General features: G+C 45.2%; 1 protein-coding gene across 1 annotated transcript in view; it reads left to right on the top strand.

Annotated features, from left to right (window-relative positions):
* ARHGAP31 (Rho GTPase activating protein 31) overlaps positions 1 to 14,189 on the top strand; it is a 61,345-nt gene that overhangs the window by 37,819 nt on the left and 9,337 nt on the right. The window contains exons 4-10 of the mRNA XM_017731913.1: positions 4,493 to 4,575; positions 5,187 to 5,294; positions 6,968 to 7,113; positions 8,419 to 8,617; positions 10,399 to 10,523; positions 12,911 to 12,970; positions 13,833 to 14,185. Of these exons, the coding sequence (XP_017587402.1) occupies positions 4,493 to 4,575; positions 5,187 to 5,294; positions 6,968 to 7,113; positions 8,419 to 8,617; positions 10,399 to 10,523; positions 12,911 to 12,970; positions 13,833 to 14,185 (1,074 nt within the window). The remainder of the gene's footprint in view (positions 1 to 4,492; positions 4,576 to 5,186; positions 5,295 to 6,967; positions 7,114 to 8,418; positions 8,618 to 10,398; positions 10,524 to 12,910; positions 12,971 to 13,832; positions 14,186 to 14,189) is intronic.

Consider the following 14,189-nt stretch of genomic DNA (forward strand, 5'->3'; position numbering starts at 1 on the left):
CCTATCCTTGTTTCTTTTCACCATTTCATGTTTATTTCTCTCAGTTTGTCTGCTGTTTCCTCCCCTTCCTCTTGCTCATTTTTTCACTGCATTGCTTCCCCACTGCCTCTCTTTCTCCCTGCTGTGCATCTCCTCCCAGCACTACTAATTCTCTTTCTTTTCCTCATTACTGTCCATCACTGAGAGTCTTCTGGGTTACCTGGGGCTTGTGATCATAATCACAAGCGTGCAGTTTCCTTGTCCCTGTCCCTCCAGCTGTCCCTGACACCTGCACAAACTGATTGCCCAGCCCATGTGTAAAGCATCAACTTTTCTGCATCTGTCACATTTTTCATGCTGTTTGTAGGACTGCAAATGATGGTACTGGTTATGCCAGATATGGCATATCAGGTCCATCACGATCACGTTATAAATACAAATGGCAGAGGAACGTGGCAACTGGCCAAGCAGAAATCTCTAACTTTGTTTAAAGAGATTACAATTCAAAGAGTAGTTACTTGATTCTGGAAAACAGCCATAGATTTTACATGGATACAGTTGGAGCTTAGGAGCAGACTGCGGGGGAGCAGAAATATAAGACCACAAAGCCTGAATTTTTAAGAGACTTGGCTAATTTTCATGACAGATAATTTTTATTAAAAGGTGGCACAGCAAGCTATGCTTGTTATTAAAGCTGCATGTTTCTTACCTCTCTAAATCCACTTTCAGTTTTTTATGACACCAACAAATTTAATCCCATCATTGAGGCTGAAATCTTGCGTGCTGAAGGTATGCACTTGCAGCTAAAAGAATTCACCAGCTTCTTAAGATAACTGGGGTGAGGGATGGGAAAGATTGTTTTCTCAGCGTTAGAAACATCCATCCTTTGTTAAGAATTTCTGTCATCCTCCTCTTTCCCATTTGCTGGGAGGAGGAGGCGACAGCCATTGCCAAAAATGTCAGATGTTGCAGAGAAGAAGTTGTGCAAAATCAGGTGTTACTGTCTGAGTTGCCACTATCCTGAATCAAGCACTTCCAAGTGACGCTGCTGTGGCACAGGAGGCACTGAGAGAGAGGCACGGGGTCCTCACAAGGAGGTGCTCTCTAAAGACTCCCCGTTGCCTGCTCTGGGAAGAGGCATCAGTGCAAGGGGTGCTTGCTGTGGGGCAAAGCCAGACAGGACCAGCCAAGCAGGAACCTGCTACAAGAAGTCAGGTGGCTGTTAGGGACACAGCTGTGCTGGGGATCATGGGGTGGGGAGTGGCTCACTGTGCTGCCTGACAGACATGCAATAATGTTAGGTGTCTCGCTGTTCCAATGCCAAATTTTAAGTAAGATTGGTCTTTGTTTCAAGGTGATGTATAGTCGAATCTTCAGGGAAAATCCCGAGCAGATTTGAAAAATTGACCTGTATCCTCAGGATATAAGGATTCTGAGGGTATAGGATAGGATTGCTGGCGAGAGTCAGGATGAATAGGATCTTGAAAATACAGGGTATCATTCAACCATTCACTGTAACTGATGAGTCTCATTCTTGTTGAAGCTATTCGGCTGGTGTCTTCCTGGCTATCACTACTGATTTATGAAAGAAAAAATGCTCTAAAGGAAACATGAAGATTTAGAGGGAGACTTTTTTTAGGAAAGAATGCTTGCTGAAAAGTGCAGTTTTGGGATGATGACTTGCAGATTTTCAGTAGATACATTTGGTAAATAGCTTTATTCAAAAACAAAAGGGAAAACATTTCTTTAACTGAGTGTTTCTTTTACAAGTACTTTCTAAGGGAAATGTTTCAACATTACATCAACACATCTATCTTACATAGAATGTCTTTTAGAAAAGGGTTAAATAGTTCCAAATTTCAATTATAATTTCTCAAACTAATGTTTGGGTGTGATGCTTTTGGTCAACCTTGAACAGTTGCTTTCTATAATCTCATGCCAGCTCCCCAAAATGTTAACACTTTGGGTTGACCAAAAAGTTTTTTTTTAAAAATCTCTGGCTTTTCAGTTTGTCCACTTAGCCACAAAATCCATTGTTCATGTAAGCCTGCTCAGTAGTGATTTATAATTCATAACCCAGCTATTTAAACATTTGGGTTGACCAAAAAGTTTTTTTTTAAAAATCTCTGGCTTTTCAGTTTGTCCACTTAGCCACAAAATCCATTGTTCATGTAAGCCTGCTCAGTAGTGATTTATAATTCATAACCCAGCTGACAGGAAGCACAGTCAGATACCAGGAGGAAAGAAAGAAAAAGACCAAATTCCCCAAGGAGCAGAAAACCCACGAGGAGCGTGTGTGTGTGTGGGGTGTCTGAACAGGGAACAGTGGCAGCTGTATCTCAGCAGACGAGTGCTGGTAAGAATAAAGAACACATGCTAATCCCAGTCTGACTCAGCCAGAGCTGTCTCTGAGTTGGGATAGGCTGCACTTTGAATCACCAGAGTGATTCAGAAATTTTTGTCTAAGAATTTTGTCAAATTCTTAATGACTAGGGAGGGGTTAGCCTTTTGGTCATCACTGTGTCAACTTCGCAGGTGTAACATCCTGGTCATGACCTCACTGGCTATAAATTTTTGCCAGATGATTGCCATCTTGTATCCTAGTGATGGATGCTTGCTTCTCAGGACAGATAAGTTGACTCGGCTTGGCTTGTTGTAGCCTGCGCATAGGGGGACCAAGAACTCCCTCAGAGCAAATCAGCTCTAGGAGGCCAAGCCTGCCTTCTCTCCCTGGATTTCATTCCACTTGTTAACCAGGGCTTATGAATTGTGCACTCCCAGAATCACTGGTGGAGTAAAAAAAAATCCTAAATGGCATAAATTCATACCATGATGAACAGATATGCCATAAATGCATATCCACAGTTTTGGAGGGCTCCTCAGATTTCAAAGGCACAGTTTGTATGGGTCAGACATGTGGCTCAGAGGACTGAGTGGGCTGACCTCAGAGAAGCTGGTATTTGCTTGCTGTCTAATCATTAGGTCTTTGAGACCTGGAAGACTGAATATGGGAATGAAAATGCACACTGGGGGCGAAAATACTGCGTACAATCTAGTTGAAATCTAATGCTTTAGGTGCACCAGTTAAAGTTTTTATTTCTCTCCATATCCATCTTTGGACAAGGCTCTTCAACTGGAAACATTGTATTAAGATTACAAGAGCTTTTATATGTAGGATTTGTGGGATTTTTTTTTTTAGAAGAGCTATAGCTATGTGTAAAAAGCACTAGAAGGAGTTAACCTGCCTTTAATTTGGGCAAAACAAATACACGTGCATCTCATATATACCTAACTAGTGAGCTCGCTTGTTTTGATCTGCCGTCACTTCTCTGGCCTTGAAACTGGCAATGTTTGGTTTGCTGGTGGTTGTTGATGAGAAGTGGACTGGAGGGAAAAGGACAGTGACAAAACCAGCGGTGGTAGCATCATCATGGTGGGTGCTGTAGTGACTGCTGCAAGAAGATGCTTCTCTAGTGGTGGCTGGTAATTTCAGCTTGATGATGTTTAAGCAACGGGTGTCTTGGGAAGGGTTGTTTCCTCCCTTCCTTCCCTTCCCTGGCAGTGCTGACATCTGTCTGGAGGCACAGCTTGTGCTGGCAGCGTGGGTCGCAGCACCTTGCTTTGAACTCGCTCCAAACTCCAGTGGCAGTAGGGTGGGTAGGAGGTTCCCAGACAGTCATGGACTGTTTGAACTCGCTGGTGGCTTGTCCTCCCCCAGCACAAATATTGAAAGGGAATAGCTGAACAGATGAATACCAATGCAGTGAACTCCTAGGAATGCTGACAAAAGCTTATCATGGCTCTCTAAGCTCTTGGTCTGTAGAGATTTGCTCAAGACTGAGATGTATAACCTTGATTCTGTCTAACCCTGAGTATAAGAACTTATTAATCTGCTGGACAGGGATTCTGCTAAGGCTTCTTCCATCATAAGAGATGCAAACCCATACAAACAATCCCCTCAGCTATGTTCTTATGACAGTCAAAATATTGCTTATTTTGAAGAATATGGAACATGTATATCATGTTCTCATAACACAGAGCTTTTATTTTTACAGGTTATTTTTGGGGGGTGTCATTGCTTTTTACTTTTTCCATTATTTTCACTTCTCTCTTTCCCCTCTCTTTCTATCTCACCCATCACTGCCCAAGTTAAAAAAAGGTAAAAGAACCAAAAAAATAGCCCACAAAAAGCAAAGCAAAATCAAAACAAATCAACACAAGCCAACCCCCCCCATTATTCGTAATTGAAGGTCTAAGTCCTTAAATGCCTCTCTCCCGTAAATACTGACCACCATGTCTGAATGTCTGGGGGTGGTGTGCTGAGACATGGAATAACAGTCCAGGAAATCTCTGCTGTGATGGGGACACAAAGAAACTTCTTCTTCCAGAAGCTCTGTAGGGTAACAAGAGAGCATTCCCTCTGAGACAGGGTGTCTCATGTGGCCCTTCTTATCCCTCTTCCTTTTCCCCTGAGTCCATTGCCAGGGTGTACTGTTCCCTTGTATCCCTGCAGGAAGCAGTATCACGCTTCCCCGAGGACGAGCAGCTGGCACGAATTCAAAATGTCATCCAGGAGCTCCCACCATCACATTACAGGTAAGAACATGTCCATAGAGGTGCTGAGGATCAGCGTGGTGACCCTCACCCTCACCAGGAATATTGCCCAAAATAGCTCTGGGATTCATTTCCAGAAATCAATTTCTGAAAGCTGACTCACCATTTCCAAATCTGGCAACAATTTATCTGGCATTTAAATATCATTGAACAAACCCTTGTTAGAGACAGAACAGCATCTCCCTGCTGCAGTCTTATCATCCTCCGTCCCCAGGTATGACCCCTGTGGCACCCTTGGCCAGTGTCCTGGGTGTGGTAAGGAGAAGATGATCTGATGGAGGTGCTTGAGCAAGAGCTAAGAGCTTTTGCAGCATCCCACTCCCTCTTCCACCCATCTCCCGTCTCCTTTGCTCCCATCATGCTGAGGACACTTGTTTCGTGCCCCACCCTGGGCCACCCCAGAGCACAGCTGTTCAGGTGTTCACTGCCACCCCTTGCAAATGCTGGTGCTGTGTATCCTCTGCCCCACGGGGTCTGTTGTGCCATTGCAGACGCTTGGGGAGGGGACAGGGCTGGCTCTGAGCCTTGCTGTCCCAGCAGGCAGGCAGTGGTAACGTGACACATTTTTCTTTCTTTGTGTGAAACCACTGCAGAACATTGGAATACCTGATCAAGCACCTGACTCACCTGGCCTCCTTCAGCAACATGACCAACATGCACACCAGAAACCTGGCCTTGGTGTGGGCTCCAAATCTCCTCAGGTACTGCAGAGATTCCTCTGACCCAGAGCACCGTGCTGAGCTCCAAGGGGAGCGCCAGCATCTGAGCCTGAAGACTCATCACTGGAGGGAAATGCAGACAGAGAAAAGCTGAACAACTAAAGGGCAGAGCAGAGCAGAGCAAACAGCTTTTCTTCCACGTTGAATAATCTAAGGTTTTACTGCCAGCATCCAAGGAAGCTTGTGGGTTTCTTATTAAAAAAAAAGCTGTTGTTTGCAAGTTGAGCATAGATTTAAAAATGAGGAGTTAACTCATCACTTGGGAATGTTAATGACATTTTCGATGGTGCCAGTGTTTCTGCAGCAGGGCAGGGAGAGACAGCAAGGATCAGAAGGGAGAGAAACAGGGCAGTAATACTACAGACCTGTTCCCAGATCTGCTTGTGCGGAAGTGAGATGAGCTTGCTGGGCTTGAAATGGCAGCCAGTGTCAGATCTCAAGAGCACCAGCTAGTTTTTCATGTTTGTTATGCCTGGCACTCTGCTGTGAAGAAGCCTGGATTAGTTGCAGGCAGAGGTTTGGCTGCTATGTTGTACAGCTAAGCAGAACAAGGAAAAATAGCATCTGGGAAAAAAAAAAATTGTATCTTGTCAAAATTCCCTTTCCATCCATCCAATACCCCTGTATGTAGAGGAATGAACTATGCAGGGAGAGTCCAGGACTGCAGCTGGGCAGGAGAGGGGTGATGGCAGAGCTGGTGGAGAGAGCCCTGGGCTGGCAGAGGACATTGGCTAGAGAGGTACAGGCCTGAAAAGCATTCTCTAAAGAGTTATCTCCACCTTCTAAATCACAAAAATGGCAGAGCAGGTTCTGAAAATGAATCAAATGTTCACTCTATTGAATATTGTAAAGTGGGCCTTCACTACCAAGACATTTTCATTCTAGCATCTGTCCTTGTCAAAAAAAAAGAAGTCTGTTTCCCTTTGCAATCTTTCGTAAGTACAAGTCACAGGGAGGAAAAGAAAGGAGCAAGCAATGCAACTGCAGTCTCCTTACAGGGTTATCCTCTTGGCAATGCCCCAAGCTCTTATCTAACACACCAGTCATTAACTTTACAAAGGATCCATTGCCCAGAGATAATTTCTTCAGCAACACTTCGGCATGTCAAGATAAGGAATGTTTCTTTGCTGAGAGCAAGATTGAGAATGTGGGGGCACAGGGGGGGCAGAGAAGAGACTATTGGGGCACAGGGCAAAGTATTGAAGAAATTGGCATGGGGAAGACCTGAGCAGGGTCTAAGGGATTTCGCTGAAAGATGATTGAAGCATTGAGTAGGGATTTAGAAGCAGCATTTGAAGGCTTGTGTGTTGTCTTTCAGGCCCAGCCTCGAAATAGCTAAAATAGGAAAAAGGAGAGAGAAGAATGGAGCTTGAGAGTCACAGTTTTACCTGCTGAAGAATGTAAAAGCTAAGTAGGGAAAATAACACATTCAGGAAAGGAGTAACAGAGGTGGCAAAGAAAACAGGGAAAATAATTTTTAAAAGAGTGAAAAGAAAAAGAAAGGATGAGAGCCTGTGGGGGAAGGAGAGCAAGAGGTACAGCAGGAGTGGGGAAATCATCCCTGTTGCCTTGCTTGCAGGAAGAAATCTGGTCTGTCCTTGCCAGGGGCTTTGTGTGGCAATGCTCACTACTGGTACACCTCTTTCCTCATGCAGGTCAAAGGAGATTGAGGCAGTAGGCTGCAATGGGGATGCAGCTTTCCTGGAGGTGCGAGTGCAGCAACTGGTGATCGAGTTCATCCTGAACCACGTGGATCAGATCTTCAGCAACAACAGGAAAGCCAGCTCTGCAGAGAACATTGGTAGCAACCTCCCAGACCCACTTCCCATGTCACTTGCTATGTAGTTCATCTCTCCCTTCAACTAATGTTCCAAGCACAGTAACCCTTGTTATCAGCACAGACTTCCCCAAAGACACCTTGAGCCCAATAGCTCATTACTCGTGTCTTCTTCATGCCTATCTTCAACATTCTCTTTTTGAATACTAGCCTCCTTCAGTGTTTTCTCTGGTTGCCTTATGTCTCATTTTTTGTGTGATCTCGTGTGGCTGAACCCTGTCCCCAAAAGGAAGACCACCTGATTGATTCTCAGTCTTGGTCTAAGCTTTCTCTCTAAGTCCATCAGCCACAGTCTCAGCTCTTTCCTCAGGTTCCCCCAGTCCTCATACCAACAATACCTGCCCTGCAGCCACCATTTCCACCCAAGTCAGAAGTCACACTCCCGGTAAAAAAATTAATCTTGCATTCCAAAAACTTATATCTTGTTCCTGAGAACATTTTATAAAAGAGATTTATTTTTTTCCTGGGACATCAACAGTTTTCAGAGATGCTGATTTTGCTGTTTAGCGATGGTTTTGTTGGCAAAGATTGGGAAGTGAGAAGGCATGGATCTACAGTGACCTCACATAATTTCAGAAATACACACCTTTTGGTTTTACACACTCGGAAGATCTGTGATACCTTCAGAACTTAATTCTCCTGGTTCCTGCACAATCCACCTTTCTGCTTTGCAGCCCTGTGTCAGCTCATTCTGCCCTCCTTTACCTTAACATGGCTTTGCCACTGCCCCCATAAACAGATACTTTCAGTTCCCTGGGCTATCAGTGATACTGCTTTCTCTGGCCCTGAAATGAAACAGAAAGTTGGAAGTAATGCTGGTTTTTAGAACAATCTCCTTCCTGGAACAAGACAAGGAGAAAGATGTGGAAGTGAGAGAAAGATCTAGGCACCAAATTGGGATCAGGGGCTGAACTGCTTCAAAACTAGGGGAGGGTGGGGGTGGGATGGAGGAAGGGAGTGAGGGAGGAGAAAAGGGAATGTGTCCTGGTGCTTTTCAGAGACACCTCCTTCACACAGAAGTGTCCACAGCAGAGGAAGCAAATCCACACAACACAGCCTTTGGCTGGCAAGCATGGCCCCTGCTGGGAGTGTACTCAGATGGATAAGGTTGCTGGGGAGCTGAAAGGCTTATCTGACAAAAAGCCTTTCTCCCTGCACGTGCCACTTCTTTCTCCCCTCCACAGGAGACGTTCCAGTCAAACAAAGTCATGAAGCTCTTGCTCTCTTCTCTCCTCACCCCAGGCTGGAATGTATTTTCTTGCTTTTCAGAGAGCACATCAGTTGTGAAAAGTTTGACCCTCCCCTCGGTCTCCCTGCCAATGAAACTGGTGAGCCTAGAAGAAGCACAGGCACGGAGTCTGTCTGCATCCCACCCTGCTCGGAAAGAGAGGAGAGAGAACAGCTTGCCTGAAATTGTGCCTGTAATTGGGTCCCTCTTCCACACAGTTGTTGACCTTCCTGACAGCAAGTAAGTGCCAAGAGGAGTGTAAAGTGCAAACAAAAAAGTGCAGGTTCCCCAGTGTGATTGGGAATGATCCTTTTGCTAACGTGATACCCGCACACCTGCACTCACCTGAATCCACAGCCACTATCCAAAGAAAATTCTGTGTCCTTCTCAAAAGAGACAGAGCTGCTCCTGAGAACTCTTGCAGCTGCTGGGTTCATAACTTCTCTAGTTCTCATCTCTCCATCAGGGCAGAACCTCACAGACCTCCTGCAGGATGAATGAATTGTATTTGCATACTTGTGCCAGCTCAGAATTTGGCTAAACACGGGATGAGCATGGAGCAGGTTGGGGCACAGCTCATCTACAAGTTCCACCTGCTGGTGGCTGGTCCAGGGCACGCCTGGTGCCACTGACCTGCTCCAGCATCTTCATTCTCCTGATTCCTGTGCAATTACAGCCAAGCAGGAAGGCTGATTTTGACTCCCAGCATGGAGAGATATTTATGTAGTGGCACCTATGCCAGCTATGTCTATGCCAGGAGAAGAGTCCAATTTCAGCTGAGGTTGCTGCAGTTGTTGGCACAGCTGCCCAGAATAAGTATTTATCTATTGGTCTATCTAACTGTTAATATACAGCCACTCTACTGCTTGGGTCTGATAGATTATAGCCTCTGCAGCAGGAGGCTCATTAATCTACTGACCCAGAAAGCACCAGAACAAAGATATTTGTTGGCACTTGATATATTAAAGCAAAAAGGAGTCATCTAACAGAATACTGGCAAGACAATAGCCAGCTTAAGACAAAAGGATGTATTGCCCCTCTAGAGTGCCTTCTCCTTTCTCATTTGAAAAGTCCTATCCCCAGGATATTAATCCCCTCTGTAGGACTGATTTGTACTTTTCTGAGTACTGATCAGAAAGAAAAAGCAAAAATACGGGGATAGAAAGCCCAGTGTGGAGAGCAAGACAGGGAGATAAGAGAATTCTTGCTCTGAAAGAGGGGAGATTGAAGGAGGAGTCAGAATGAGTATGAAGGAAGTGAAATAGAGCTTCATGCAGAAATACGTATCCAAGAAAAAGATTGCGTTAGAATGAGCAGCTTCTTTCTGCATAAAGCTGGGATTTCCAAAGAGACACAGGGAACTGGTGTCCCACTTCCTCTGACAGTTATGAGAAATTGATTTAGTTCCCTTAAGCCTCCTCCTGTTTGCTTAGTACATTATACTTTCATATGAATATATAACACCTGTGATTAAATTAATGTTGGCCTGAGAAGCTTTAATAGCTAGTTTTCATTAAGGAATAATTTTATTTTTGCCATAAGACATGGTCTTTAAAGCATAACTTTGTGCACTGAGCAATAGTACCGGTTCCATCAGTTCTCTGGAATTTATCATACATTGTGTCATTAAAACCTGTTAAAAAGACACTTTTTATTTGCTGTATTGCAGGATAGCCTGAGCCTTGGAAACCTCTCCTTTCTGGAGACAAGCATGGTTGATTGCTCAATCACTGTTGCGGTAGAATGATGCCAGAGCCAGCTATCTGAAGGCTTAGGTGTCTTTCCATCCATGGAATGGTTAAATCAGCAGTACAGATAAATCACTTAGAGAGTGATTGCTACCTCTATAGCCAACAAGGGTTGGTTGTATAGCTATGCCTTGCATGCTTTAGAATTAAAAGAGGTGTGAGAAGAAAGAAATGGAATGTGTTGAGGGGAGACAGCTCAGAGGCCTTTGGAGGGTATTAAAAAGGTAAAAGTCTCTAAAGTTTGGTGACCACCTGAGCCTTCTTTCCTTCCAGGAGGAAATTATCAACCAAGTCCAAGAAATGGAAGTCAATATTTAATTTGGGCCGCTCTGGCTCAGAATCAAAGTCCAAACTGAGTCGAAATGGGAGTGTCTTTGTAAGGGCACAGAAGCTCTCTGGTAAGAACACATTTTCCAGCTGAGTGTTTCTCTCTGAAGCTCTCTCTTGTGTGTTGGTAGTATGGGGCAACCTGTAGCCACTTGCCACTAATGCCATAGACTTGAGATCCTCTAATGGGGTTGTGCTTGTTACCTGTTTTCATGCACATCTCCTTTTCCTGTGATGGCAAGAAACACCCTTTCAGGAGGATTTGACAGACAGCTACAGTAAATAGTGCATTTTGGTACCTGATAAATGGGCTCCTGTTGTCCAGCTGTTGAGTTTGGGGACTAGGAAATGTTTATGGGTTAGTCCATTTTCCCAGCCCAGCCAGTCTCTGCCTCCTAAGGCTCATTACATGGCACTGGGTGAATGGCTGTCCTTCTAGGCTGTCCTTCCACTAAAGGGCAGTAAAGAACCAACTGCATTTAGTGTCTTTGTGAAAAACTAGGCACCAGGAGTGCCTACAGCTCTGGCTCTCAGCACTCTGAGGGAAGCCATTGCTTTTGCAGAATTTACAAGAGAGAAGTTGTCTTTTCTCCTGGCTGTAATCCCAAGTTGTAACCTCTCCTGAGCTGCAATCTCTTGAACACTCTGCTTCCTAGAAGATCACATGGCAGTGCCAGTTCCCAGTGTTAAAAAATGATGACTCAAGCTCTAAAAATCATGAACTTGACTTAAAAGTAATCACATTTTTAAAAAGAAAGCATGCCCTTTTAATTTGAATTCATAAAGAAATGTTTTGGGTTTATATGTACTAGATTTTTTTAGTATCTCCATGCCAAGGAATTTACTTTCTACAGGGATATATTATTTATATAATCTCATTACTCCAGGAGCTGGTGTTTGCAGGACCACTGCCTAACATTGCAAGACTTAAAATAAAATAGTTAATGTTAGCAACATTAGCTATCACTTCATATAAGAGTGGCTGTATTCGGATCAGAAATCCAAGTGCTGGATCCAGTTCTTTTTGGACTGCTGCCTTCCCCATGTTTTGCATGTACATATGGCTTCACACAGGGTGCTCGTGACAGACTTCAAAATAGCTCTCGATCCTATTTTGATCATGGGATCACCTCCTCACCTTGATAAGGAACACTCTGTCTCAAAATAGTGCTAACCCAAGGAGGCCCAGGAATGACGGCAGCCCCAGTGGTCGTGGAGGCTGAGCCTTGTTCCAAGGACAGAACTGAGTGACAGGGGGCTGGACATTTTCACCAGCAGGAACACACAAATGCACAGCCACGAGCAGAGTTTTCAGCACTGAAGCAGTGTTTTCAGAAGCAGACCTTTTGTGCTGCTGTGTTACACTTCTCAGTGCTCTCTGCTTACACCCTAAAGTGAGGGAACAGACGAAGTTGCTGCTGGAACTCAGCACATGCTTTAGCACAGCTTGAGTCTGTGCACACAAATCTGTGACTCGCATAAATTGTGACTTACACAGCTCCCCAGCTTGAATTCTGTTCCTCCTGGAAAGCAGAAACACTGCTCAAGACATCATGTCCTATGAACGTAAAAAGTAGCCAGGACACCATATAAATGTAAAAGGTAGCTGGTGTTTCTCCTATGGTCATGTGAGAGTCAGAGCTAGAAGCCTCAATTATGTAAACAAATGAAGTCCAACAAGCCTGCTCACTTTCTGCTTTACCTACTTTGTGCAACTCTGTAAACAGCAAACTTAACTCCCAGACATTTTCCAGATCTCCATGGACTGTTTTTGGGCTGCCAGAGACTAACTTGTCTTCCTTGCCAGCTACGTTTCCCCACCTCCCTTCCGTTTTCAGAGCAGTAACAGCTACAAGCTTCCAAAACCTCTCAGGAACAGACCTGTAGAGTGTATAGTAACAAACGACAGCTTGTTTCTGGACAAGCAAGTCCAGTGAGGATGGCCAGCAAAATAGGTCACTTACTGCCCTCAGAAATTTCCTGGAGTTCTTGCTGGAGGCAGGGTATGCTCACATCAGCAAAAGAGCTGGGAGTGCAACGTAAAAATAACCCAACATTTGCTATCAGCAATGAGAGGTGAGAAGGCATTTATGTCAGTTTAGTTAAAAAGCACCCCACAACCAATAGCCTGACTAAGTTGGGAAGGGGAGTGGCACATGACAGCTTTGGGGATGCTTAACTGCTTCAGAGTGGAGGTGGTGTTGACTGGCTGGGTTAAGTATAGCTCTCCACATGTCCAGCAGGTGCAAAGCTGTTGTTAGCACTAGCAGATCCCCAGCTGTGTGGACAAGTGTTGTGGGTAATAAGCCATGTGGTGTAGATACATGGGGGAATGCTTGGAAATGGAAAATGTCTGCCTGGCATGCCTGTCTATATGTATGCAGCCTTTGATCTTTATGGGCTGAAGCCTGCAAAGGCACAGGATCTGATACCTGCTTCTAAAACTCTTTTTCCACAGAAAAAGCAACTATTCGGCCTGCAAAAAGCATGGACTCGTTGTGTTCCCTGCCAGTGGAAGGTGAGACACCCCTAGCCTATACTCTAAGGGGGAAGGATTGCAGCTCTGCATTTTCAGCAGCATGGATCACAGAATCACAGAATGGTTTGGGCTGGAAAAGGCTTTAAAGGTCTCCTAGTTCCAACCCCCTGCCATGGGCAGGGACACCTTCCACAAGACCGGGTTGCTCAATGCCCATCCAACCTGGCCTTGAACACTGCCAGGGATGAGGCATCCACAGCTTCTCTGGACAGCCTGTGCCAGGGCCTCACCAGCCTCAGTGGATGCTGCAGTCTGTGTCTGTCTCACCATGTTGTGTATCTTCATATGCTTATGCCATGGCTGCTGATGTGTGCCCCCACCTCTGTGTGCATGCCTTTTTGACTCTTTTCTGTGTTGTTTATCTCAGTGCACCCACCTGAGAACTACCACGGTGTTTAGCTGCATCTTTATTGGCAGTTGGATTGCTTTGATTTCTTTCTTGGTTATTCTGGGCACAAAAAATCCCATTCGTAGATGAAAAAGGCTTACAATAAGCTAACAAATCCTGGTGTGTGCATTGTGGGCAGTATGTATGTGGGCAGTATGTATGTGGGCAGTATGTAGCCCTAGACTTGGCTGCATCTGATAGAGAAGGGTGTCTAATAAAGCTGATTTCCACTGGAGGGCATTCAATCCAGTGCTGCCTGCCCATTTTGAAGGAGGCCCTAGGGCTAGAGCATAGAAGGTCTTCAGTACATAGTGTCTCCATCTATCTGGGGAGATGTGAGTGTTCACCAGGGCAGGACTCATCCCTGGAGGGATTGAGGAGGGCTCCTCACAGAGGAAGTTTGTTTGCTAGTGCTTTGCTTCGCACTGACTTGCTCCTGTGTTCCTCCTCTAGGGGAGGATGACAAAAGCAGGTTCAAACGGTCAGTGACTACTGGAGGATTCTTTGTTCCCACGAAGATACGGACAGGAGGCACAGGCAGCTCATATGACCTCAGCAAGGAGAATGAGTGGGAGCGGGAAGGATCTGCCATGGGGGCCAAAGGAAGTTCAGAGCTGGCTGGGGAGAAAGGTCCTCCCTGGACACCACAGGTGAAGTCACCCCCTGAGCAGCTGAAGGTTTTCCGGGTAGCAGAGGATGCTGAAAATGAGCAGACCTCAGCCAAAGGAGTGCTCATGTTCTACACCTCTGAAACAGCCACCAAGTCAGGCTTTCCGAGCAGCCTGTTTCCCTTGGAGGCCTCCCCTGGTA

This window comes from Corvus brachyrhynchos, unplaced genomic scaffold (assembly GCF_000691975.1).
Source record: "Corvus brachyrhynchos isolate BGI_N302 unplaced genomic scaffold, ASM69197v1 scaffold3, whole genome shotgun sequence".
NCBI lineage: Eukaryota > Metazoa > Chordata > Aves > Passeriformes > Corvidae > Corvus > Corvus brachyrhynchos.